This window comes from Anas acuta, chromosome 2 (assembly GCF_963932015.1).
Source record: "Anas acuta chromosome 2, bAnaAcu1.1, whole genome shotgun sequence".
NCBI classification, from domain to species: Eukaryota; Metazoa; Chordata; class Aves; order Anseriformes; family Anatidae; genus Anas; species Anas acuta.
The window spans coordinates 140228667-140256621 of record NC_088980.1 but is presented as its reverse complement, the minus strand read 5'-3'; the positions used below and the strand labels follow the sequence as shown (position 1 = coordinate 140256621).

At 40.6% G+C, this 27955-nt stretch overlaps 2 protein-coding genes across 8 annotated transcripts in view; one reads left to right on the top strand and one right to left on the bottom strand.

Moving 5' to 3' along the window:
• Positions 1-1325: 1325 nt before the first annotated feature.
• On the bottom strand, positions 1326-7319 carry ENY2 (ENY2 transcription and export complex 2 subunit). Of its 5 annotated transcripts, none has more exons than XM_068672523.1 (5): positions 7194-7319; positions 6767-6848; positions 4813-4883; positions 2810-2884; positions 1326-1579 (listed from the first exon to the last, which is right to left on the bottom strand). In XM_068672523.1, exons 2-5 carry the CDS (start codon positions 6832-6834, stop codon positions 1503-1505), a joined length of 291 nt encoding a protein of 96 aa, XP_068528624.1. In that variant the 5' UTR covers positions 6835-6848; positions 7194-7319; the 3' UTR covers positions 1326-1502. The 5 variants fall into 5 exon arrangements, with proteins under 5 accessions (XP_068528624.1, XP_068528623.1, XP_068528626.1 ...); XM_068672522.1 differs by having other exon boundaries at positions 7173-7227; XM_068672525.1 differs by having other exon boundaries at positions 7168-7223.
• A 26-nt stretch (positions 7320-7345) lies between these two features.
• NUDCD1 (NudC domain containing 1) overlaps positions 7346-27955 on the top strand; it is a 36987-nt gene continuing 16377 nt past the window's right edge. Inside the window, exons 1-5 of one of the 3 annotated variants that reach the window (XM_068672519.1) lie at positions 7389-7513; positions 8240-8446; positions 15783-15937; positions 22483-22668; positions 26444-26627. In XM_068672519.1, coding sequence (XP_068528620.1) covers positions 15830-15937; positions 22483-22668; positions 26444-26627 — 478 coding nt within the window. In that variant the 5' untranslated portion in view covers positions 7389-7513; positions 8240-8446; positions 15783-15829. Of the gene's footprint in view, positions 7514-8239; positions 8447-10333; positions 10421-15782; positions 15938-22482; positions 22669-26443; positions 26628-27955 lie in introns of all 3 variants that reach the window. The other 2 variants (XM_068672520.1, XM_068672518.1) reach the window with 2 other exon arrangements.

Below are 27955 nucleotides of genomic sequence, written 5' to 3'. Positions count from 1 at the left end.
AGCGTAGAGACAATGACCTGCAGGAAGCATGCTCAAGCTGGCATGATTTAAAGCAGCACAGCCCAGGGGCTTGAAAAGAGCATCTGTATCACACAGCAGATCCCTGATCTTGGCTCATGCCACGCTCCAGTCTTGGCAGGAACGTGGTTTCAGATGGAGAAAAGGTGTTTGTGCTCAGATAGATCTTGTCTCACTGAGCATCAGTATTGCCTAGCTCATACTGATTTGTGTCTAGTGCCGTACTTAACCTGCAGTTACTGGTAGATCCTGCTCTCCTGCTCACCAGTTGGGGCAGATAAATTTCACAGAGCGCTTGCACTCTGGCACTGGCTGTGCTCAAACTGGGGACGCGGGTGCCACCTCCTGGGCTTCTCCTGCAACCTCTCCTCGGCAATCAGCAAGGCAAAAACCCCGCTGCAACAGGCACGCTCGTCCAAGCAACTGCATGTCTCAACAGCTCTGTGTGATAGCTTTCCGAGTATTCTTCTAATTAGGAGAATCAAGATTTAGGTTCAGTCAATTCATTATTCATCGCAGCCAAGTCAGTAGCATACAATTGCTCAGTTTCTGCTTATGCTTTCTACAATTCATAACCTATTAAGACACTTACCTCACGTTGAGGTTCCCTAAAACTAAGTATTCTCACTTCAAAGTCACTTGCTATATCCTCTGTTCATCATTATTCTCTGCATTATTTATAGACTTGGCTGATGCTGCAGTTGCAGATACAAGTTTAAAATCGATTATCTTGAAACTTATGTTGCTATATTACTGTATCACACTTAAATTTCGAAAGGTCCAAACATCCACAAAATTAAAAATTACCAGTGATGTGGGCAAAGCTAGAAAAGACATTTTCGTGGATCAGAATAGTGAGTCTTTGTAATTAAAGTAAATGGGAGAATTACTGATGAAAGACAAAAATGGCTTTGTTTGAATAATTCAACCTTTGACCAGTTACTGAGGATGTACAACACAAGTTAGAGACTTCTAACCACTCGCTCCCCAGCAACAAAGCGCTAAAGAGGAAGGGCACCAGGAGCTTCATATAGGCTTTTAATTTCTTCATGCTCTCAGGGTACTTAGGGAAAATGAGAAAGACTGTGCTCAGTAGCACGTCATATCCCATCTTCCACCAAATTCTTTCCCCTTCTGCATTTTTTGTTAAACATGTTTTTTTTTTTTGTTGTTGTGTTTTTGCTGTGTGTGCGAGGAGAATCTGAACAGCTCTACACAACTGTACAGTACTGGATTATAAAACTAAAAAGTGAAATAGATGATACTGTGTTACAGTATATTGATCAGGAGCCATAGAACCACAAATCCACGTTTGTTTTTTTTTATTAAAATAACACCAAGAAATTGGTTCAGTGCAAGGAAATTTCAACTCATACAAAAAAAGAAACGAATTTCAATCATTAAGCATGGAAACTGAGTTCCAATCCTGACACGACTGACATAATGCAGAAACAGTAATACTGTATCCAAGACGACTGCTGTAGTTAAAGGTTGGCATGCTGAGCGAGGAAGGTTCTTATTCTTTGTAAGAGTTCTTTCTTCACACTGTCTGGTACCAAGGCTGAAATACATAAGAAAGCAAGAAATGAAAAAGACAAAAGGGAAAATATGCTAATACCAAGCAGGTTTCTGCATGACCATAGTCAAGAAAATTTGAGAATTTGAGGAAAAGGATTATTCAACAGTAGAAAGGACATAATGACCAGAAACTGCTTTGATCATCCTGGGTACTTCTTTCATTCAGAAATTTAAGAGCAAAGATCTTAGCCATGACCACTGAGTGAAGGTATTAAGCACATTATCTTGAATATCTACTTTTTAAGACTGAATGAAGTTTCACCCATTAAAACCAAAGTTTATTAGAGTCCAAGAAAAATTATATAAAGAAATATGTTTCCTGGATCTACGTTCCAGTGGAGGCTGGTAATGACTATTTGCTGGTGTCCCTCAGGGGTCTGTCCTGGGACCAGTACTGTTTAATGTCTTTATCAGTGACACAGACAGTGGGATTGAGTGCACCCTCAGCAAGTGTGCAGACAACACCAAGCTGAGTGGTGCAGCTGATACACCAAAAGGAAGGGATGCCATCCAAAGGGACCTAGGAAAGCTGGAGAATTGGCCCCATGAGAGCTTAACGAGGTTCAACAAGGCCAAATGCAAGGTGCTGCACCTGGCTAAGGGCAATCCCAGAGAGCAGTGCAGACTGCAAGAACTCTGTGAGAGTTCTCATTGCAGCCTCTCAGAACTTAATGGGGGCTTATAGAAAAGATGAAGAGTGACATTTACATAGGCAGATAGGGATAGGACAAGGGGGAATGGTTTTATACTAAAAGAGGGGAGATTTAGATTAGATGATAGGAGGAAATTCTTTACTATGAGGGTGGTGAAGCATTGGAACAGGTTGCCCTTGGAAGTTGTGGATCCCTTATCTCTGGGGGTGTTCAAGGTCAAGATGGATGGGGCTTTGGGAAACAGAAGACAGAACTGAATTTTAAAACATCTTTACCTCATACCCAAAATTTTGTTGGGAGCATCAAATCAATCAAGTTGCATACAGACTCATGACTAAAATAACATAATCTGCAGAAGTAGTGTAAACACACAGCTCATTACAACTTTTGAATGGCTGTTACACAATACCCATTTACATGTCTTATTCATAATTAAAATCAAGATATTAATGTTTTTCCTTGCATCCAACATAGGCAAGTTCATAGTTTCAATATATAATACATTAATGAACATACCTACCTGTATTGCAAGAATAACACCCATTCTTGTGTTTTCTTACCTCTGCCTTTTGGAGTGATTTCTGCCACCAGGTCGTCAACAGTGACATGCTCTAATCCTTTTTCTTTGATGACATCTGGGGAAGACCAAGACAGACATTTGAAGTCTTAATTCATTCAGTAGAAGACAAAACCTCTGTCAATGATTAAGATATAAAGCCTGCAGGTATCAAAGCAGCCTAGAGATTCTGACCTAGATATAGGTTATTAACTCACTACCTACTACATTGCTCAGTGGATTTAGTCTCCAATTTGTGCCATAGGCTTCAGGATGGAAGCTTACTACTACTGATGTATCTCAGCCAGCTCATAGTTTAAAATCAAATATTAGAAGGTTTAAGTTTATCTGAGCATTACCAGATGATGTGCACATTACTAGAGCATTTTGGAGTTTGCAAGCTAGCCTAAACATCTCTTCAAAATCATTATTTACATTACAGTGAGAAAGATGCAACTGGAAAAAGTTTTTTACTGCACAGGCAGTAAACACTTACAACTCTTCCTAAATAGATTATAGAGCTATGTTGCTTAAACTCCAGGACAGTAAAAAAGCAAGTTTGAAAGGTATAAATCTGCCACAAAATAAAAGCAATCCTTAAGACAACCCACATACACATACCTGCATTTTAACAAATTGCCTACTTATACTACCTAGAAGGCTACTGAAAAAAATGCAGAAGTCAATGCTGAAAAGCCTCAATTCAGAAGCACAAACCCAACATATTTTGTTTAAACATGCATGTTTTAACTGTACGTCAGTATTTCTGAGAATTGGAGAATGCTAGTGTCCAAGGTACCAAATATATTTTCTGAACTGACATCATGCGAACGATTTGTCAAGTATTTTTGGGTGTTAAATTCCTATAGAAATTTATTTTGGATTGCCCAATTATTGGCCCTTATCCACACAGGTGAGAGGTTGTGGATGCCTCCTCCTGGAAAGTGTTCTAAGCCAGGCTGGATGGGACTTTGAACAACCTGGTCTGGTGGGATGTGTCCCTGCCCGTAGCAGGGGGGTTAGAACTGGATGGGCTTTAAGGTCCCTTGCAACCCAAACCATTCCATGATATAGATCAAGATACCAAAAACAAACAAACAAGCAAGCAAAACCCCTCTGTTTTCTACTGGAGGTTATTATGCCTTTAGTAAGGACAACTGAACTTATATTTGCCTTCTCAGCAGCTGCAGTTACAGTTCAAAATACAAACATAAATTCAGTAATTCCAAATAACTTTACTACAGCAGATTACAAAACGTATAGTTGAAAAGGCATATATACTTTCCCTTTATTACCCGTACTATTGAAATGGGTAATCCGTAGCACTGGCATCAGCATTCTCTGCAAATTCACCTATGAAAACAATTTGTCATACACAGCCCCATAAAAATTTCGGCTGATAGACCAAATCAGAATAAAAGTGAAAGCTCAAAGGATATGTTATTTACGCTAAGCAAATTTGACCGTGTAGTAATACTTTTGGAGGCTGAAATACTATTTATAAAATAACAGTTTCATAGAAGTCAGTAAACTTTAGTAATGATAGTTGATTTAACGCTGAAATTGTGGGTATACAGAGGTTCATCAGCTTGTTTTCTCTCAATTAGAGAGATGATCTTATTTTCATGAATTGTATTCAAAAGCAGTAAAAATACATATTTTTCTCTCCTGTATGCAAATGACACAATTATTTTTATATTTTTTAAGTTGTGTAAGAATTCATCTTTCTCAAAACAAGAAGCTGTATGGTCATGAATATTTAGGGAACTGATTTCAATTTTTTTCTCAGGCACTTACTGAGTTTCAGATCAGAGAAAAGCTTCAAGATTTTTTTTGGCGAAGATGACAAGATGCTTTCTTGCACATGAAAACAACTGCCAGGGATATTTTTGCTTCCCTAAATACAATTTAAATTGACTGTTAGACAGTAAAAGTTTTCACATGGGACCTTTATTTGACCACAACCTCAGTTGACTACAAAGGATTATTTATTTGACCACCAATTACCTTTGCAATGTGCCTTCAACTGATCCTTCCAGCCACATTCAATTAACTTGGCTCTCAGCAAATCTTTAAGGCTATTAAGACAATAAACAAAATTATTAGGAACAGCACACATTCCCAGCAAGCTCAAATATGCTTCAGCATGAAAAGTAAGCCCAAGGTTACTACTCATAGTAGAATTTCCAGACCAGCAGCAGAAATGGCTGAATAGCATGTGAATCCCATCCTGAATGAGTATCAGTTTCAGTGTACAACGTTTGGACTATGAGAAGGAGTTGGTTCAGAAGCTAACTCAATCTTTCTTAAGGTAGCATTGATGCTGCAGCCACAGAAAAGATGTAGAATCACGTGAACTACCTGAGACTACTCTGTTGCAAATGTATGCCAGCATTCAAAGCTGGAATATTTAATTTAAACAAGACTTTCAACATAAAGCCTTCTCCCATCCTTTCTGAAACAAGAATTTGGTGCTACTTTTGTCTTCAGCTGTCTCCCCAGTTATGCTTTACTTTGTTTTGGGTGAAGAATAAGGGAAAGGAATCTTACATCTTGTAGTAGTATAGTAAGAATTAAAGAAATCTCCACGTACATAATGCAATTGCAGAAGTTTTTATTTATTTATTTATTTTAAATTTTATTTGAAAAGTGTTTTGGTGTTTCAAATTCAAATTGGAACTAAGAAACCTTACCAATTAAACAACACAAATCTACTTTGTTATATATAAGGAATCTTTTCTACTTAATTTTAATCAATTAAACTAAAACAAACACTGTATTGCTTCCTAAGTGTGACTAGAAACTATGTGAGTAAGAAACAATGATACATTTACTATGTGTATTGAAAGAGAATACTGAAGGGAAACTAAACAAGTGAAAGTTATTACTGAAAAACAGAAGAAGAGAAAATTAAAGCAGTATCTTCACCTTTTATTTCATCAACTAGATGAAATAAGCTGACTTATCTTGTACCACCCTGAACTACCTTAGCAAAATTCTTTTTTTCTGAGTAATTGGACTGCAGCAAGAAGCTGAACTTGGTAGTTCTAATCCTTTTTACTCCATTAATTGTATAGAGGGAAGACAAACTGCTAAGAAAAAGCAAAACAACAATGTACGTCAAATTCACTACTACTGGGTATTTCTTAAAGTCAAGAAATCTGAGTGCTTGGTCTCCTGTCAAATTTGTTGACAATACAACTTTTGACATTCTGTCAAAACTCTGATTACTCTATCCCTAGAATAAAATTGGTCCCAGCATCATATCAAGAAAGGGGCTGGTCACAGCCAGGTGGGAAGGAGAGCACAGGCACCTTGTCAGTCTGCATGAAGTTACGGTAGGTACCTGGCTGTGTAATGACCTAGGAAGAAGGCTCCTTATACAGGCCTAGACAATGAAGAAAACTGAGCTTTTTGGGTATGGTTACACCTACACTGAAGTGAGGCGTGGAACATTAAAAGCATACTGATGTTGCATGAATATAATGGAAACAAAACAGTGAAAAGACAACAAAAGGCTGAAAACCAGCTGCCACAATACACCACGTAGTTTACTTGTTGGCCTTTATTGGGCTCTCTACCATGACTTCTATGGGTGCTGTTTTATTCTACTATATATTTCTTTCCCCAGCAAAAGAACACATAGGAACACATAAGAAAACTTCAAAAGTAGAAAAGCAAGGGTTGCCTCATATCATGAAGTAACAAGATTTAACTGCAGAAACTTGTATTTTAACAAGTTGTGCGTGAGCCAGGAGCTCCCCAACACAACCTGCCAGACAAAGAAGCTTTGGAGTTCTCAGGCCAACCACCCCATCCTTTATTCGAAGGGTAAAATCAGAAAAGCGTTCAGACGATAGTATTTTTATTCAGCCATTTAAGATTTCGGTGTTTTCGTGGTGTTCTGACCAAGGCACCGCTCCCGTCTGGCGGCAGCGCCCAACGCCCACTGCCCACTTACCGCTCCCGCTCCCCCGTTTCGATCAGCTTCTGGTTAATGGTGGCTCTCATCTGGGCGTCCTTATTCATGGTGCAAAGCTGACCTAGGCGGGGAAGCAGAAAATTACGAGGCTACCGACACCGACAGGGCTGCGAGAACGCAACCGGGGGGACACGGGCGGGGGCTGCCCAGAGGAGCCGTGGCTGCCCCATCCCTGAGGTGCCCCTCATGGATGCGGGCACCCTGGGCAGGCAGGAGGTGTCCCTGCCCACGGCAGGGCTGGAGTCAGGGCTCAGGTCCCTTCCCCCCAGGCCATTTTGTGGCTCCACGCCCGCCCGCCCCCTGCCACCGCTCACCCGCAGCCCCCCCCTCCCAGCGCCCCGGCCGCCTCAGCCCCTACCCCGCCCCCCCCACAGCCGGACCGAACCGAGCCGGGCCGGGCGCTCACCACCCGCTCCCTCCTCGCAGGGCCCGCTGGGAAATGTAGTTAGCGCGGCCACGCCGAGCTGGGCGCCCACAGCTCCCGGCGTGCTCCAGGGCTGAGGGCTCCTCCCGGCAGCAGCCTTTGGGGCGGAACTACAACTCCCAGCGTGCCCCTCGGCGGCGACGCTGTTGGCGGGCGGTGCTGAGGGGCCCCGCGCAGCCCCGACATGGCGGCTGCCACCAGCTGCTCGCTGCGCGCCAAGCGGCTGCTGCTGGAGCCCCGCTTCGAGGGCTACAAGCTGTCCCTGGAGCCGCTGGCCTGCTACCGCCTCGGGCTGGCCGACGGTGAGCGGCGGCGCTGCGGGCGGGCGGCCCCTGCCCTCCTCTGGCCTGCCCGGCCCTCCCCTCCGCGCTGTGACAGGGCCCTGGCATGGCGGCGGGACCCGTCCCGCTCGCTTGGCGGACACGGAGCCGCCCGGACCCGCTGGGGGCTGTGGGGAGGGCCGGGGGTGGGTCGGAGGGATCTGGGGTGTTGTGGCCCAAGAAGGACGGGGAGATGCTGGAGAGCCCAGCGCAGAGCCACGGGGGGCATGAAGGGAGTGGAGCATCTCCCTTATGAGGAGAGGCTGAGGGAGCTGGGTCTGTTCAGCCTGGGGAAGAGGAGACCGAGGGGAGGCCTTATTAACGTTTATAACATGTGGAGGGTGAGCGTTAGGAGAGCAGAGCCTGGCTCTTCTCAGTGACATCCAATGATAGGACAAGGGGCAATGGGTGCACGCTGGACCATAGGAGGTTCCACTTAAATGTGAGAAGAAACTTCTCACAGTGAGGGTGACAGAGCACTGGAGCAGGCTGCCCAGGGGGGCTGTGGAGTCTCTTTCTCTGGAGACATTCAAAACCCCCCTGCACGCGTTCTTGTGTGAGCTGATCTATATGCTCCTGCTGCAGCAGGGGGATTGGACTAGGTGATCTTTTGAGGTCCCTTCCAACCCCTAACATTCTGTGATTCAGCTAGTGTAGTCTTACACAGTTTTCTGCAAACTGCCATTTTTCTTTGCTTGTTGTTCACAGGTGGATGGTCAGGCTCTTCACTCCATGCTCTGTTTCTTCTACTAAGCAATATCAACATTTAAGGTGCTGCTCTGCCAGTGGGTCAATTATCTCAGTCCTCAATTTGCTGAGCCATATGGGGTATGGGCCCACATACATACCCATGCTCCCCTGAAATTGCTCAGCATTCTAGCTTTATTGATGGGTGAAATTTGAGTCTGTTGTAAGGTACACGAAGTATCTACTTTTCTTCTTTTTCTTTCCTTTCTTTTTTTGTAAAGACCAGACAGTAACGTACTATTTGGGCAAGCTGACCTTGTCTATACATGTACCAGGCAATACACCAGTCTTCCGAGTTATCCATTAAGAATTGCTTTTACTCTTGTGTTAAGTACTTTATTTTAATAGTGGGGCAAAAGATGTGTTGTGTGTGAATTGTGTATCAAAGGATGAGTGAATGAAAGTTAGACAGTACTATATGTAGACCTATGATAGGACTGAAAAACCTAATGACAGTGCCATTTTTGTTATGTAGTTTAATATTTCCACTCTAAGACTTTACTCTAAGGTGTAGGTGCTGCCTTTTAAAATACCATCCAAATGTAAGACTGTGTGTGTGTGTTAGGAGCGTGTTACAGCTCTGTCAGAAGTAGCAACAACTCATGTAGTATAAGTACAGCTTCTTAGTTCTGTGTCTTGGTTTTGAGATTAAAGTTTTGCAAAGCTGGTTTTTAAGATATTTTTGGACTGTCTTGCTAAAATATGAATGTTCTTTTTGAACAAGTGAGGTGTTTCATGTAGAAATTAAGTTGTCCATTTTAATTATATACATATATATAGAATCATAGAATATCCTGAGTTGGAAGGGACCCTTAAGGATCATCAAGTCCAACTCTTGACACTGCACAGGTCTACCCAAAAGTTCAGACCATGTGACTAAGTGCACAGTCCAATCTCTTCTTAAATTCAGTCAGGCTCGGTGCAGTGACCACTTCCCTGGGGAGCCTGTTCCAGTGTGCAACCACCCTCTCTGTGAAGAACCCCCTCCTGATGTCAAGCCTAAATTTCCCCTGCCTCAGCTTAACCCCGTTCCCGTGGGTCCTGTCACTGGTGTTAATGGAGAAAAGGTCTCCTGCCTCTCGACACCCCCTTACGAGGATATATAGTTTTATCCTTACTATGATGTTCTGTATGTAAAATGTCAAACAAGCTGTGTGGTTCTCAGATAAGTTTACTGCATACCTATTCTAAACAGATGAGGATTACAGAATTTGATTAGAGTATTTAACTGATGAGAGATCCTAATGGATCTCTCCATTGAGATGTTTTCCATAACAGTTGCAGTAACCTGTGTGATAGAAGTCGATGTGTTCTTTTCTTTATCTGCTTCCCACAGCACAAGGACCCTGACTTATTTTCAGTCCAACTTATGTGGCTGTCCTACTAAATCATTAATACTAAATTGCTGTCATTAATCATTAATACTGCATTCTGGTGTGTTTGTGTGTGTGTACAGCTATCGGTCTACTGGAGAATCTGGAGAATAGAAACCCATTTTCTTTTTTTGTTTTTTTCTTTTCCACCTTTTAATTAGTAATCTGAAATCTAAACCAATCTAGGCTCTATATGTGTCTTCTAGATGTTCTGTTTGTCTCTTTCAGCCTGTCGTTGGGCCATGCAGCTGGCTCTTTCTCCCTTTTTTTTTTTCTGCTTACTTCAAGGCAGTACCTGGACTTTGTATTTCCTGCTCTCTGTGGTCTCCATTTGTGTTATACTGAGGGCATCTTCCCACAGCTGGGCTTGCATGTTGGGCAGAAGTAATGGGGTGAGTTGTAAAGACCAGGTATGGCCTGTAGGCCCTGGCTTTTTTGAATCACTTCACGAATCAATTAACATGCAAATTGACATTATATGACAGGGACAGGAAGTTTGCTTTTATTTCCTTGAATTGGGAGTGAATAATAAAAGATAATAGCTGAAGAAAATGTCAAATAAATAAGAATGCTGTCAGCATGACTAATTTGTGATTTTATTTACAATTGTGCTCAGAGATGTGATGGCAGAATCTGGAAGATTAATGGAAAATGGATGCTGAATTTTGTCTTTGTTTTCCAGGAAAGTGCTTCAGCTTGCCTCAAATGACCAGGGATTTGGACTTCTGCCTCTGTGGCATCCCAAATTTCATGGCAGTGAGATGAGCATGTAGGTTTTGGAGCTACTTGGAATATGTGACAATAAATAGGTCTTGTTCTTAAGCAGAACTGAATTACCCTTTCTGTAGCTGATCTATGTGCAGTCTTATGACAAACTTGAGCATTAACCATTACCTTCTTTGCTCATTAAAAGAAGTATTTTTTTATTTCTTTGCTCATAAAAAGAATGTCACATTTGCTGTTTTTAAGTTGATCCGTCTTATGAATTTAACTGCCGCCTTTACAATCAAATGAGAAAAAACCTTGTTGCATGGAATCAGTGCAGATTTGTACTCGTGGAGCAGGTGGCCAGCAGCATGTGGTGTTGCTGGGCACCTTATAGTGTTGTGCTCGTGGCTATGGCAATTTTCAGTATCTGACCAGCGTGTCAAACTGAGTTGCAGGTAGACTAGCAGTGAATACTGTCAGGCTCTGGTTGCCATGAATTTGCTGATCAGATGTGCAGCTGAAGCTGAATGAAATGTAAAACCTTGGTTTATTCATTGGATCTAATGGGAGAGCGAAATTTATTTGTGAATTTCTTAAATATATGCTCACAGTGGAAAAGAATGGTGAAATTCCATTACAAGACATTTCCTTTTAAATACTTTGATGAGTGTGTTCTTCGTCTTTCTTACTGACCACCCCTTCTGTCTAGTTCATCTCAACTTTCACTGCCTGTTGTCTTTTCTCACCTCACCCTGGTAATATGTTTCAACTAGGAATGAGTCACACAGTGGTATGCCTTTAATGCCCAACTCTTCATCCTAAATTTTGTGTATTTTTCTCCTTATTCTCCCTAGTTTGTGTCCATAACTTTTATTCAGGTGTTACCCTTGCACTGAGTTTTGTAATGGCCTTTTGCATTCTTGAACAATGGTGTTAATAAGGTACTGCCCTAGTTGCAGTCTGCTTAGACTAGAAGTTCTGTGCTTTTCAGTGAAAAGTAGTTCCCCATTCACTGAATTTCACTGGAAAGTACCTGCCCCTTAGCAATGCTACAAGGCAAGATGCACTTGTGTCTTATGGAGCCAAGGAAACTAACGGTTTCAAACTTCTATAGAGATTTCCTTTTGTAGTATACTAGAAAACTGAAAAATTGCGTGTAGAAAAAAGAGCAAGTCACGTTTGGGAAGTATTAAGAAAGTGCAAGGCATGGCTTCCCCAGGCTTTTTACAACTGTAGATCTAGGTTTAGATCTCAGGGACGTGTGACTGTTCCTATGTTTTACTTTACTTTGTTGAGAAAGAAAAAGATAACGTACAGGTGAGTTCTGCTGTAGAACTGCTGTTAATGGAAATGGTCCTCACAACTGGCACGAGTCAGCTTATAAATGAAGGTGTTGCCAAAGTGACACTTTGACAAGTGCCTTGCTAGTTTTTGCAGCTTCTTCAGTTTTTATGTTCATTTGAGTGTGCAGTAGAGCACATACATTCCATACCTGTGCAAGTAATTTGATCTGATGAAAATACCTCCTGACATGATACCTGTAATGAAAACGTGCATGTTTTCAGCGAGCTGTGTGCTTGTTAAACAGTAAGCTTGTGTGTTCTGACTATTAACATTTACTACAGTAGACAAAGCAAGCTTTTTACTCAGCAACAACACAATGATGCTGCCATTAACAACAAAAACAGTTTTGTTAATATTCAAAGAAAAATAACTGATGCTGGGTTAGAAAGATCTCTGATATATCTCTGAAAGATCACTGATGCTAGAAAATAAATGAATATTTTCCATTGGTACGAAGTGTATATGAAATACTAAATTGCTTCCACTGGGTGGCACTGCAAAACAAAGAATGACATGGAAGCATGTATGTAGTATTTGATGCCCCAAACGATATGTTAGTATAATTATTTTACAGATTTTCCAGTATTTTAAAGTCATTGTGATGTATTCAACAATGAAGTGTGGATTTCACACATTTTCTTCACTTTTTTTTTTTTCAAATTTGCTTTGTGGTGTTTAATGACAGATGCAAGACTCGCATATTCAGATAAAGTATGATAGTGTTGATATCCTTGATAGTGTTTTTTATTCAGAGGAGATATTTTGTGGTACAGAGGAATAATTATAAGGTGATTCCATTAGGATAGGCACATCTTGCTGCTTTTGACTCTTATAAGTTGCTTTGTGTTAGCGCTTCTGCTTTTAGGTAAATTAGATATTAGTGATAATCTCGGCTTAATTAGTTTGGATGTATTTTGAGTCTAATTACTTTTTTTAAGCATTGTGTTGGAAACATACAATTCTAGATGAGTGGCGTAATTTTCTTCAAGCCAACCTGAACTGTGACACCTCACTGCAGTTGTATAATAATATTGAAAGCTGAGATTTAACGTATACATTCTGTACATTCTTTCTCATTACTGATGTGACAGTTTGAATCAATGTTCTTGGGTTTCAGCAGTGCAGATTTGGCTATCAGAAACTTGAGTAAGACTGTGTATCATTCTGTGGGAATAGCTGTCATAAACTGCTGCTTGGCAATTGGACCTCAAAGGCTGGTGCTATTGAATCAGTCCATGTTTTTGATCCAGTTCCTTAAGGCTCTTTTTCCTATGTAACTGAATCAAATGATGATCTGATTGAAATAATTATTTTCCCTTTATATTAGCTTCTATTTTGCTTATTTTTATTTATTTATTTTTTAATTCTTAGTTTTTTCATCTTGTACTTTCCTTTTGCACTCAACTTTGTTGGCTTTCTCCTCATTTTTTTCCAAGGACCATCAGAAAAGTTGAACTTGGAAGGTCCTAGAAGGGAACGAATGTAACTTCATCCTAGTATAAAATCTATAAACTGCCTGAGCACATGGTTTGTGATAGCAGATGGCATTTGTATGCAGGTTTCGCTTGATCACAGAATGAGTTTCAATTAATTAAGGCCAGAATAGTTGCTCTAATTATTTCTTCTTGGCACAGGGATGTATACACAGGGTACATTCTGTGAGCATTTGATAACTGTATTTGAAGCGTTACGTGACAGGACAGTACACACTTGCTTGATTTCCTGGTTTAAAATCACACATTGTATAGTTTCTGACTTGTATTTATGAAGAATTAATTACATAAGGCATCTTAAGGGATTTGGATCTCCTTTAACTGACGCCTTTATTCAGGGCTTGTCAGAACTGCAGCTGGAAAACTTCATCTTCTTTCAGCTTTTGCAAAGCTTACAGCCTCACAATCAGCTAATCAATGGTACATTGTTCCAAAATTTCTTTTGAAAGTTATAAATTTGTTTAGGAAGCTTTTGATTTGGACTATTTTCAACATTTGTGTATATTTTAGTTAAAATTATGCCCATAACAATGTGCTAAGGGGGGTAGAGGGGAGAAGTGGAGAAACACTTTTTGTAAAGTTCTTTACAAAATGAGCCAGTTTTAGCTTTTCTGTGCTGAAAACGCTTTACATGCTTCAGTGTGTGTCGTAATTTCAGAAGATCAGGAAATGGATCTACATAGAAAGTAGGTGATAGCTACTTGGTTTCACTGAAAATAATTGTCTTGAGTTAGGTTTGTTTTTGTCTTTGTTTACAGAATATTCACGTCACCTCTTGTCGTGCTGGGAAATATATCTCTGTGATAAAGCTTGATTGTCCAAACGGCTTTAAAAGGCATTTTCACAACGCAGCCTTTTAATTTCTTTTACAGTGTCATTTATGGTGAAACATTCAAATTAGTTAAAGCAGAAATCAGAATGGGTAGCATCTTCCCCATTATGAGGTTTTCTTCCCGCTCCTTTTTTTGCTATTCCAGCTCTTTGTGGAGGGCCGTGCTTCGTAGAACAGCAAGCTATGAATTGCAGAGGTGCTGAAATCTCTCCAGGTGGATGTGAATAATGATGTGAGCTGAGTGGAATTAATGCTGTCGGTTTGCAAATATCAGCAGTGATTAGGAAACTAATTGTACCATCATTTTACAAATGTTTTCTATTCTGTGACTGGATTTTTTTTTTTTTTAATCAGGCAGGATATCTTGCATAGTTTCCTGTGGAAAAAAATAACTGCTGCTTCAGTAGGCTTTAAATAGATGCTAACGAAAAGTGTAAGAAATCTTGGTTTAAAAAGTGTAAGGTGAGGACTGCTGGATGGAGTTGTGAATGGTCCTTGCTTTGGTAAAGACAGAAGTGAAACACTGGCAATTACTTCACTCTTTTTTTGAGCTCAAAAGAGAAGAAAGTGTGGCAACTGGAGAAGTAGAAACTAGAATAACTATTGGGATGGGTTCACTTTGTTAGCCTTGAGGTGCTCTTCCCATGCTGGAGGTTTGAAGCCTTTTCATCATGGGCTGACAGAGTTCCCATGTCCTTTCTGAAGGACTTTTCTTGGCATATGAAGGGTGAGAGAAACTTCCCGCAGGGAAACGGAGAATCCTGGGCTGATTGTGGGGGCGGCTGAGCAGTTGCAATCTGTCTAAGACTATTTGGGAAGGATGGGCTAGACGCTTGCTGACGTCTTTGCTAGAACTTGAAGATTTTCTGCGCTTGGATACATTAGGAGCAGAGCTGTTCAGTCTCCATATAGATGTGGGATAGCAGGAAGGAGCTGCAGCTAGGTTAAACTTGGTTAGTCTTGCAAAGATAATTCCAGCTGAGATTACTGGTAGCTGAGGGGAGGTTTCTAGTTGGAAACATGTTGCTCAAGGATGCTTTTAAGTAGCATAATTCCTGTCCTCAAGGAGGCATCATTATTAGTGAGCAGCTGTTCTTTGCAGCCTCCTTCAGACAAAACTTACACTGTAATTTTGATGGTGGTATCCTGGAGATTTCTGAAGATTTCTTCAACCTCAGTGGAAGTGCTAGGAACATATTTTTTTCAGTAATGACCACGTGCTAATTCTGCTCTGTACTGTTTTAATCTTTTGCTTTGCAAGTGTTGGTAGCTTGGTTCAGAATTTGAGATTATAAAATTCACATAGTTGGATTTTTTTTGTTGTTCGTTGTTTTCTTTGAGTTACAGTAGAGCAGGATTGTTTTCCTCTACTGTAATACCATGTGTTTATCAAGAATGATCTTTCCTCTTTACAAGTAGACTTAAAAGTGAGTTTTATTTGGTGGTTTCTTGGGTATTTCCGTGTTGTGAGGATTATTGACAAACTGGAGAGATCCGACACGTGTTGGAATAGGCAGTGTGGGACACCTTGAGTGGTGGTAGTTGACCCATTATCACAGTGAGTGATTGTGGTAACCTTTGGTGTGGATGGCTTGCTTTCCAAATTTATGGTGAAATTTTAAACTATACATAATGTATTTTTCTTCAAATAAACCAAGGCTGTGGGCTAAGGATGGACAAATTATTTTTAAATTCTTAATCGGAACTTTAAATTATTAAATTTTCAATTTTAAAACGTTGTTCTTTTTTCACAGCTGTAGCAGAAGTGAAACTCCGTGATGATCAATATACCCTTGACCACATGCGTGCTTTTGGCATGTATAATTACCTTCACCTTGACTCCTGGTCCCAGGATAATGTCTACTATGTTGATCAGTCTGGAAGGGTTATGAATTTGTCAGTGACTCTGGTAAGAACAAACTTCTTTTTAAAATAACTGAATTTGAGATGGTAGGGGTAGAAAAATCAAGTAGAAAATACTTGTCAAGGAGGATCTGGATGCAAAATCAGAGGGGAAGCTATTGCCAGATAGAGAGGTAGATCAGACAAGAATGGTGTTTACCAGGAAGGATGAAGGGGGTTAAGTGAAATTTGTGACATCTTTCATTAAAGGTACTTTACTAGCACTGCGCTGTGTTGGTATTGCAGTCGTACAGCATCGTACTCCGTGATGGGGAAGGCAGACATATGGTGACAAGCTGAACAAGAGAGCAGACGCTGCTTTTCCAGTTGCCAGCTGTTCCTCCTCTATTTTGTTTGATGTTTGTCTGTCTACTAATGTGAAAATCCAGTCGTTGTAGATATAATTCTAAATTGCACAGCTTCTTTCTCCCTTTATAAATAGAAGTGTGCATAGGCTAATAACTTGATCTGGGCAGCACTCGTTGCAGGCAAAAAGATGCCAGTGGCCCTGGGCAAACTTGAAAGAGTGTAAGCTAGACCAAGTCTGGAAAACAGGACAGTTCTTTGTTGTTATATTGATGTTCTTGCACAGTTGTAAGTTGTTTTCCATTTTTTTGAGGCATTTTGATGCATAGATACACTAATTGCTACTGCAAAGCCATTCTTTATTCTGAAGGGACGTATGGACACTAGGTTTCTGGTATGTGCAGTGGTAGTACTTGTTTATTAAGGGATAAGAGACTTACTGGTGGTGACTTTGCAGCTATCACAATGTCTTGGAGTGTATAATTTAGAGTAAGATTGTATCTCTGACGATTATGACTTGCACCCTGTTAAAGGTGTGCTTACAGTTTTTCATTAGAAAGTAGGGTTTTGTTTGTTTTTGTGACGATTTTGACTCGCCAAGTATAGCTTCTTAAATAATCATCTATGCAGAAAGGGAAGTAAAAAGTCCATAATTGTAGACACTTGTTAGCTAATTTGAATAACAATATTTCATTCATCACCAGTTATTTGGTTAACATTTTATGTTGAGAAAGGTCATAACATGTAGGTACTTCTATTCTCATACTAAGATATGTTCTGGCACTAATTGATTCAGAGCTGCTGTTTGATTTTTTTATGTTTAAAAAAGCTAATTTTATATAACAAGTCAGTTGAGATCTGCTATGGGTTTAATATAATTCTAGAAAATACAGCATGCATCACATTAGTACTTCCCTCCTTCATAAAGCTGTTCCCGTTTGATTCATGTATGTTGGTGTGGCAGCCCCTTCCAGTTTCTGTAATCTGATTTTTGGAATCATATTGGTTGACATAAAATTAAATAGATTGTGAGAGTGTGAAATAGAAGGTATCTTTACATCAATTAAGAGGGAGAGAACATATTTAACCTCTTGTAAATTCACAGTAGCTGTATACTGCTGTGTTGTTTAAGTTTGTGGAGTCTACTCATGTGGTTCTCTCTAGACTCCACAGAACAGTTTGCTTTGTGTCCTGGCCTAAGCTTACTTCTTTGCTGTAGTTGGCTATATGTAATTTTCACATTTGGAAAGGAAAATACCCATTGTCATGCTACCAAGGAGTTTGTGCAATTCTGTGGGACAAAAGAAAACCCATGATACTGCCTGGCTTTTAAGAGAACGTGGCTTGTTCTGTGCAGGGTGCTAGGGGAAGAATGACAAGGTCAAGGCTAAGCTGAGAGAAATCCTGAGATGGTGGTTGTAGAAATACAACCTGGGAAATACAGGTTTTCAGAGTACAGTGGGCTGAGAACTGGAGCTGCAAAATAGCTCCTTCACTTTTCAGAGAATGTACAAGCAGTCTGTGTGTTTGGCAGACTCTCATTGAGATAAAATAATTGGAGACTTCTTCCAAATATTTGGAAATCATCTGGATTCCCAGCAGAACATCCAAAAGAAAGAAGTTTATCAGGGAAAACCTCCTGTGATCAGTGCCCCATCACAATCTCATTTTTCATGCTTTTTTTCCCTGTGGTTGGCTAACCTCACCTGGCTGCCATGTGCCCACTGCACTACCCTCTCACTTCTCAGCAGGCCAGGGGGAGAAAGAAAGATGGAAAAGCTCATCGGGTGATGGGCTTCGTGGGCTGCAGGGGGAGAGCCTGCTTCACCATGGTCTCAACCCTGAGCTGTGTGGGCATCTGTGCTCTGGTGCCTGGAGCACCTCCTCTCCCTTCTTCACTGACCTGCAGGGCTGTTTCACAATGTTCTCACTTCCTCTCTCTTACTGCTACTGTGCAACACCTTTTTACCACTTCCCAAGTATGTTTTCCCAGAGGTGCCACCAGCCTGAGTGATGGGCTTAGCTGGGTTGGGTTTGTTACACAGCCAGCTGGAACCCGCTGTCCCTGACATGGGGCACCCCTGGCCTCTTCTCACAGAGACCACCCCACCTGCTGCCAACACCTGCATGTATAAACCCAGCACATCCCGTTACTAGGAGGGAGCTGCATCTGTGCATTTCATTCTTAGCAGATAAACCCAGGTAAAGGATTTTACAACAGGCAACAACTTGCATTTATATGTGCGATACCTTTAAATAGATATTCTTGCAGCTAAAAATCCCTTGGACTGGTGTGTCCCTTGAAGTCTTCAAGGAAATGGCATTTTGTTAATATACTACAGTAGGTTTTAGTTATAGCAGACTGTCAAATTGCCACTGTCTTGTCCTAATATGCAGCGAAGTGCTGTTTTGCAGAGGCTGTGTATTTGCATATGTATAAAGAGGAACTTGTGTTCAGAAACATCAACAAGGTCTCTCATTACAAATGTGCCTGCCCATATATTAGTCAAATGTATATCATAAATCTCATTACAGCCAAGCGTAGCTTACAAGTTAGCAAAGGCCACAATTCAACTGAATTTTGGTATTTTCTTTAACAGAAGACTCACCGTGTTAGCATGCTTATCCTAAATCCTTACCCAAAGAATGCGTGGGCTTTTTAACACGTAATTATTTAGAGTTCTGATTCCTATTTCTGTTGCAACTTCAGTTTTTGTTTGGAGGCGTGTTGCACTTACCCGTAGATGACAAATTATCCCTGCAACTGAAGTGTTTAGAAAGATGTCATCGCTCAATGCAGGAGGTACAGATAAGACTGTCACTTGCTCAAAATCAAACATAAATTGAAAAAAAAAAGTGAGGAACATGAGCAGATTTTGTAAGTTGATGAATGAGTATTCAGATGTTATTTATACCAAGTTGAGAAAGTTGTTACCCTAACTCAGCTAGAAATATATTTTTGGCATTAACACTCATCTGTTGCAGCTATCAAGACTGTCACTCAGTAAGCCAGTATCGATGCTTTGATTTAAAGACCTAATGGCTAGTGCAGTGACAGAATTAGCGGCCTTGGGGAGGTTTGTTTTTGTTGGCTTTTTGTTTGTTTTTGCATCTGACTCTGCAAACATCACACAACTTAAAAAGTAATACTGGAATTGAGCTGGAAAATAGTTCAGAGTTTTCTCCTATAGCAGGTAAATGTTTGGAGTTGTTTACTTGACTGTCAGCTCTTCTTCCAAAGGAAACTTTCTTTTTATATCAATAGAATGGAATTGAGATGCTATAGCAACAGTAACTCCTAATGGCACCATTAATCACAGAATGGTTTGGGTTGGAGGGTACCTTAAAGCCCACCCTGTTCCAGCCCCCTGCCATGAGCAGGGACACCTCCCACCAGCCCAGGTTGCCCAAAGCCCCATCCAGCCTGGCCTTGAGCACCTCCAGGGATGGGGCATTCACAGCTTCTCTGAGCAGCCTGCGCCAGTACCTCATCACCCTTTGAGCGAAGAATTTCCTCCTAACATCTAATCTAAACCTACCTTCTTTTATTTTAAAGCGATCCCCCCTTGCCCTATCACTATACCCCCCTGACCAAGAGTCCCTCCGCAGCTTTCCCGTAGGCCCCTTTAGGCACTGGAAGGCCACTAAAAGGTCTACCTGGAGCCTTCTCTTCTCCAGGCTGAACAGCCCCAACTCCCTCAGCCTGTAGGAGAGGTGCTCCAGCCCCTTATTCATCTTCATGGCCTCCTCTGGACTGACTCCAACAGGTCCATGTACTTTTTGTGCTGGGGGCTTCAGAGCTGAACGCAACACGCCAGGTGGGGTCTCACAAGAGCAGACTAGAGGGGGAGAATCACGATATAACTTGTGGCTGTTTTTTTTTCACTTCTTTTTGTTATGTTTTATGCAATATTGTTTATTTTTACATTATGGGAATTGTTGGTAACAATGTGACTTCTTCATAAAACTTACAGAATTTAAATCTTACAGGCATGCTGAAAAACCTACGTACAATTTCACTGCATGACTGTATGAGCTGGCATATGCTCACTTAAGTGGAGCCTGGGTGGGGAGGCGTCAGGAAGAGTAGAGGGAATTTTTTAGCTTGTATTTTATAATTCTTTCTTAAAGGATCTGTCTGTTGATGTTTAAACCTAATTCCAGTGAGTACATCTGACTAGTATCTCAGCATCCCCTCATACTTCTGAAGCAGGGAATCTAATACATTCCTAAATTTAAATTGCTGAACAGCAAATGAAGAATATTATAAAAGCATTTTCTTTCTTGACTTCTGAGGGGAGGCTTTGTGATTTAAAGATACATTTTTTTTAATTTTCCGGATATATTGAGTCCTGACATCCTTCCTCAGTGCTGATAACCTAACGTGGGCTTTAGAGAATTAAATGGCTGATAGCTGATAGTTTTTAAAAACAGAATTGCATCCAGAACTATTTGAAGCTTATTGTCATGATTCGCTTGAAGGCTGACAAAAGCATGGTCCTCTGTAGTGTTACATAGTACAGCCATGTAAATCGCTATTCCAGGGCTGATGCTTTTTCTGTCTGTGATTTAGTTTCTTTTTCCTAGACACAGTACTCATACAACTTGTTACTTACAGTGGAACACCTCTGTTGCAGGAAATACTGCCTTTCAGTAAAGCCTTTAAGAAACTGAGGAAAAGATGAGGCTTTGTTCCTAGTGTTTTGGTTTGGGGTAGCTTTTGTTTGTTTGTTTGTTTTTAATTTTCATCCTCTCCTCCTGAATGTGTTCTAAATTAGTCGAATAGTTGAAGGAGTATTGTGATGCAACTGAATCTAGAGAGTGAACCTGAATGCTTCTGGTAATTAAAAATCTAATTTGCATCTTTTCCATTGCAGGTTTCATAATTGCCCTTGTGCCTTCTTGTAGTGCAACTGTAATCTCTGATATGAATTCAAGTAGGCGCAGAAGGCAAGCAGGCTCTCTGTTTGTCATCTGCTCTTTTTTGCTCTTGCTTATTAAAGTGGTACTTACCCAAATCCAATTTATCTTGCCTGCTTTTGAACATGTTCTAAATACACATCTGATTTTAATAACATCTGGAAAAATATGAAGGATTCAAGATTGTCTTAAATACAGTATTATCAAAAAATGAGGCCATGTCATGCTTGTACTGCAAATGTGCACTTTCTGTGATTCTGTGATATACACGCTCAAGTGCGAAGAACTATTGTAAAGATGTTGCTTTGTATTTTTCATTGCCTTATTTCATGTACAAGAAGGAGTGGGTTTCTTTTGCTAGAAGTACACATGTACATGCATGATCTTCTCCCTGCCTCTGTTGTGTGCTGCCCATTGCTTAAGTGAAGGCAGAGGGACAGCAGATGCTTAGAACGTTTTGTGGCTGAAATTCCAGAGTCTGTAACGAGACGCTGTTTTAATCTGATGTCTTTCCACTGCTGTTTCTTAGTCCCTTTCTCACACTTACTGTAACAGAAGGTGCGTTTGGTATGGCACATAATAGGTAGGTAGTTGGTTCTCTTCCCAGGTTTTCAATATTGGCATAAAAGAAAAAAATAAAGTTACAGTGTGCCGCTGACATGGTATGCTAAATAAATGTATCTGTCCTGATGCACTGTGTAATCATAATGTGATAGAAAAGTTATTTGCAAATATGATGTGAATACAGTTGTTTATTTTTTGTTTTTTTTTTTTTCTAACTGATCACAATCATTACTTCTCTAATTTTCCGAGTGAGCTAACCACTCTAGGAAAGCTGAGAAATGTTTTATCAACTCGAATGTGCCAGTTGAGTAAGAGTGGGGTAAAATTTGTTTTAATTAGGAGTGAGTGCGAGTGAACAATTCTCTGGTTTTCATTTCACGTACAGTCTTGAGGATTTTATTGGGGCTGGAATTATTTGAGGTAAATGTTTGATTATACAGGAATGCTTGGGGAAAAGAAGTGAAAATCTTTTTTTAATGCAAAACATAACTAGTGCTATGAAATCGAAGAAAAAAATGGAATGCTGAAATACCAATTACAAGACACTTCTGTTTTCAGTAAACAAACTCAATCTGTACTGAAATTCCCTTACCTTTTCCACGTATGTGGAAGTGATTCTTGCTACCCACTTATTTTTGGAATATGCTCAACTGCAACAAACAGGGGAATTGCCATTGAGATTTGTGATTCTTAATTTGTCTGTAATACTTACTTGAATTGATCAGTATGTCCTAAAGTCTTGATCCATGACTTTGCTTACAGGACACTTCTCTACAAAAGCCAAGAGAAGTTTTCAGGCTCCCTGCAGACTTGACAGCTTGTGATAATCGCCTTTGTGCCTCTATATACTTCCCATCTTCCACGTGGGTTACCCTTTCTGATGGAACAGGAAGACTCTATTTAATCAAAACCGGCAAGCGTGGAGACAGTGCATCAGAAAAGTGGGAGGTAAGTCTTACAGAATCATAGAATATCCCGAGTTGGAAGGGACCCATAAGGATTATCAAGTCCAACTTCTGCCACTGCACAGGTCTACCCAAAAGTTTAGACCATGTGACTAAGTGCACAGTCCAATTGCTTTTTAAATTCAGACAGGCTTGGTGCAGTCACTCCGTCTCTGGGGAGTCTGTTCCAGTGTGCAGCCACCCTTTTGGTGAAGAACCTCTTCCTGATGTCCAGCCTAAACTTCTCCTGCCTCAGCTTAACACCATTCCCGCGGGTCCTATCTCTGGTGATTACAGAGAATAGGTCACCTGCCTCTTCACTCCCCCTCGCGAGGAAGTTGTAGACTGTGATGAGGTCCCCGCTCAGCCTCCTCTTCTCCAGACTGAACAGGCCCAGTGACCTCAGCTCTTAAGTCTTCCCCTCTAGGCCCTTCACCAACTTTGTCGCTCTCCTCTGGACACTCTCCAACAGTTTCATGTCCTTTTTGTACTGTGGTGCCCAGAACTGCACACAGTGCTCGAGGTGAGGCCGCACCAGCGCAGAGCAGAGCAGGACAATCACCTCCCTCGACCAACTAGCAATACTGCACTTGATGCATCCCAGGATACGGTTGGTCCTCCTGGCTGCCAGGGCACACTGCTGGCTCACATTCAACTTGCAGTCAACCACAACCCCCAGATCCCTCTCTGTGGGGCTGCTCTCCAGCATCTCATTGCCCAGTCTGTATGTAAAGCCAGGGTTGCCCTGTCCCAGGTGCAGGACCCTGCACTTGCCTTTGTTAACATTGTGGTACAATATGGTAACAATGTGGTAACACTGTTGTACAGTAACATTTTATGAATTTTACATATACAAAATAATTCTTATTCTTGCCTTTCTTATAATTATTAAAAATTAATCTTTAAATCTGAACTCTCTACTGTTGATAAATGGTTGTGTCCAAGCATAAAAATCATTTTACTGATTTCTTTATATGCAAAATATTTATAAAATTAAAATGGTTGAATGGGAACAGCTTCTTGACTGAAAAGGAATCTGTCTAAATAAAAGTGAGTGTTTCTAAATGGGTGGCTTAGCACTTGTCAAGCTGAACTTCCAAGAACCATTTCCCCTTTGCAATTCATATGGATCCACCTAGGTTTTTTTCCCCATCATCATTTATTGTTTGTTTTTTCAACTGACCTGTGGAATAATAAATATTTTTTTAAGTCCAAAATTGCCATCAGTCAAGCTAATAGCTGCTTTTGTTTTTAAGTTAAGAGACTTCTGAATTGCTTGTGCTGATGTAATTCTGCTTGAAATATTCACCATTTAATTTGCCCCATCATAAAAGTGTGTCCATGGAGACTAGAATAAAACTTATACAAAATTGCTCATTAAAAAGCTTTGATAAGTAGCCCTGAGGGTTACCTGCAGAGTAGATACAGTGCAAACAGTAATGTTTCCACATCTCCGGTAGAGAAAAACTTCACATTGTGCACTTAGCTCTGGCAAATATTGGTGTTTAATATTTTTTACTTTAAATTGTTGGTTGTAACTGAAGTTTGTTTTTGTGTTTCTCATGATGAAATAGTTTACAAAATGGATTATTTTAAGAAGCCTTGATAAAAGGTGCATTTTTTGTATCCACATCAATGTGGTGTTACAATACTAATACTCGTATCAGTTATCTTGCTTGGACACCACCAATGTAGTTGTTACTTTTCTACCTCAGCTGCTGTGAGCTCATTAGTTTGTCTTCTCTTAGTGTGAGAATATTGATCCATAAATAAGTTGCATCAGTGTTGCACTAAAACATCGAATTTCTATGCTGTTTGTCACCATTTAAATTCACCTTTTGAGTGTTTAGAACACCCAGTGGTTTACAGTGACTTTAACATCCCAACCTCACAAATCCTTAAACATTATCAGGTTTCAGTAACAGCTAGATTGAGCCTATGCTCATTTATCCACTGCAGCTTAAATTCATTTTCCTTTATTCTCCATGGCTGGCTGAATGGCAGAGCTCAGAGGGCTGTGATCAGTGGCGCAGTCTGTTTGGAAGCCTTTAGCTAGTGGTGTCCCTCGGGGTCAATACTGGGCCCAGTCTTGTTCAACTTACTCATCAGTGACCTGGTTGAAGGGACAGAGCAGAGCGCGCTCTCAGCAAGTCTGCAGGTGACACAAAATGGGGTGGAGTGGCTGATCCACCAGAAAGCTGTGCTGTCATTCAGAGAGATCTGGACAGGCTGGAGAGTTGGGCTGAGAGGAATCTCATGAAGTTGAACAAGGGCAAGTGCAGGGTCCTGCACCTAGGGAGGAATAACCCCAAACACCAGTACAGGCTGAGTGGTGACCTGCTGGAGAGCAGTTCTGTGGAAAGGGAACATGGGGGTCCTGGTGGACAACAGGCTGACCATGAGCCAGCAGTGTGCCCTTGTGGCCAAGAAGGCCAATGGGATCCTGGCGTGCATTAGGGAGAGCATTTCCAGCAGGTTTTCCAGCAGGTCAAGGGAGGTGATCCTGCCGCTCTACTCAGCCCTGGTGAGATCTTACCTGCAGTGCAATGTCCAGGTCTGGGCTCCCCATTACAGGAGAGACCTGGAGCTCCTGGAGTGAGTCCAGTGTAGGGCTGCAAAGATGATCGGAGGACTGGAGCATCTCTTTTGTGAGAAAAGGCTGAGAGGGCTGGGCATGTTTAGGTGATCCTCCTGGAGCAGGGCCGTTGGACTTAGATGATCTTTAGAGGTCTCTTCCAACATCAACCACTCTGTGTCTGTGACTTTGATTTTAATGTATTAATGTTCTAGAAAATAAAGGATGTTTATTTCTCATTTGCTCTTTGGATTTATTTTGTTTTTCAGCTTCTTGTGATTTATGCTGAATAAGCACCTTTTAAGAAAAAAAGCTGAAACACATAGTCTCTAGAATTAAAACTTCTTGCTGTAGGTAGCTACTTCTAAATGTCTCAAGGTTCAAGATACACAGGCCTTCGGTATGACCTTATTTCATGATTACAGTGATCCTGCCTAGTCACATAAAAATATAGATGGACTTTGCCAAACCCTATAAATAAAAAGTCAGAAGGTTCTGACTTAAACTCCTAATAAATGTGAATATTGTACTTCATTTAATGGTAGGTTCTCTGTTTCTTATTCCTATTAGAGAATATTCCTATTAGTGAATAAGAAGTAAATCTCTTTTAGTAATCAAATAAAGAGAACCCCCTCTCTCAGCTTTGATCGATGATGAAACACTGATAGCAGTGTACTGGATCTTTTATCTTCTTGTTTGCATGTGCTAAGGTCCACAATGATTTTTGGGATATTGGTTTGCCTAGGAGAGCAGTGAGGGTATTGGTGAAATGCCTGCATTTCTTGTGTGAGACTTTCTTCCCCAGTTGGTATGCCGTGCTTATGGATCCTGTTCTTTATGCTTATTTACTTTAGTACTAAACAGGTGCGATATAGACACTTTTGTAGATCTTTGTGCTTTGACTAATGGGCCATTTCAGTGATTCTGTAATAGAAACAACAATAACAAAAAACATTTCAGAACAGTTTATTGATAGCCAAAGAAGGAAGAGCTAGAATGAAGAGAAATAGAACAGAATAGAATAGTTCAGTTGGAAGGGACCTTTAGGGATCATCTAGTCCAACTGCCTGACCGCTTCAGGGCTAACCGAAAGTTAAAGCAGTTTGTGGCAAGCAAAAATTAACTGATGTTCAATGAAGCCTTTCGCTGCTTTCTGAGGCTGGGTTTTAACTGACTGACTTTTTGCCAATATTGTGTCTTCTAGATTGTGTTTAATGAAGAACTAGGCAGTCCATTTATTGTAGCACACAGTGTTTCATTTGTAAAATCTGGTACTCATTCAGTAGCTGTGCTGCTGCTTAGGGTAGAAAAAGATGAATTGGACACAAAAGGAAGTGGATTTCATGTTACCTTGGAATGGGTTACAATTGCAGAGATGAGCAAAGAGGGTAAGTGTTTTACATTTATGTTACTAGTGGTTAAGGAGAAGTAAAACAAACAAAAACTAAAAACAAACCAAAAAACAGCTATCATGCTTTCATTCTTTGTTTTAGAAGTTTATTTTTCTTCCGTTTGATATTTCCTTCCCACAGAAGCTCTACTCAGATTTTACATAGGTAATTTTCTTTCGTTTTAAGATCAAGGTCTCAGTTTTAGACCTTAATTATGACAAATGTTTGGAAGAGAGGAAGAAGTAGACTTATACATGTGTGGCTAAAGTGATTAGAAAACAAGCTAAGAACTTTACTTTGTGACATTATGAAATGAAGTTCCTTTAGCTTGGTCCAGTAAAATCAAGGTTCAAGATATCTATTTCTAATAAATATCTGGTGTACTTCTCATAATGTTGTATGAGTGATCAACTTCCCAGTACAGCACTCCTATTTGTCATCTGTATAGTCTGAGGTGATCTGTTTAAGGATGCTCCCTAGTTGCCTGGGGTTTTCTGAATGCATAGGTCTCTGACTGCTTCTGTTTAAAATGGCTATGTCTAGTCCGTTAATACCCCTCTGCCCACACTCAAAAAAGGAGGGAGGGGGGCTTTAATTAACACCCCCAAGTACCAGAATTACATTGTAGTCTGGTTATTGTTCTTTATTCCACTTCTGAACTAACTTTTAGCAAGTACAAGTACGATAACTAGTTAAACCAGATCTAATTTGGGTCCCGTTATCTGTTATTCTTTGTATTCTGTGACTGTGATGTTTCCCTAAATGTAGCACTGATGTCAACCAGGAACACATTAGACTGGAGTGGTACAGATGATTTTTACCTTCATGATGTGGTCTTGTCTAACGTCTCTGCTAATGAGTTCCTTTTTTTTCTTTGCTGTTGTTGGTTCGTTTCAAGTAAAGTTTCAAGTACAACAATTTCTTATAATGAAGAGTTGAAGCATAGATGTGAAAAATCAAACAATTCTTGAGGATAATTTTAGCACCTGTGAGAATTTTATGAAGTTATTGGTTAATTCCTAAAAATCCGCTTGCACTATCTATTATTATTCAGAAGTCAATCAAATACTTAGGCATCTGAATCCAGGTAAATTTAAATGGAGGAAGAACACTAGAATGTATTGCCTTACCTGTGTTTTAAGTCATCATTACTCATGTGTTTGGGAGCACAGTAGGGAATGGTGTGGTCCTTGGTGCCAGTAGTTAACAATTAGGACCTCCTCAACTCGTGTAAAACGCTGGTCATCAAAAGGGAAGGTAGGCATTTTCCATCATGAATTGTTATCACAAGATATTTTGTTGTTACTCAAATTTTTTTAGCACCT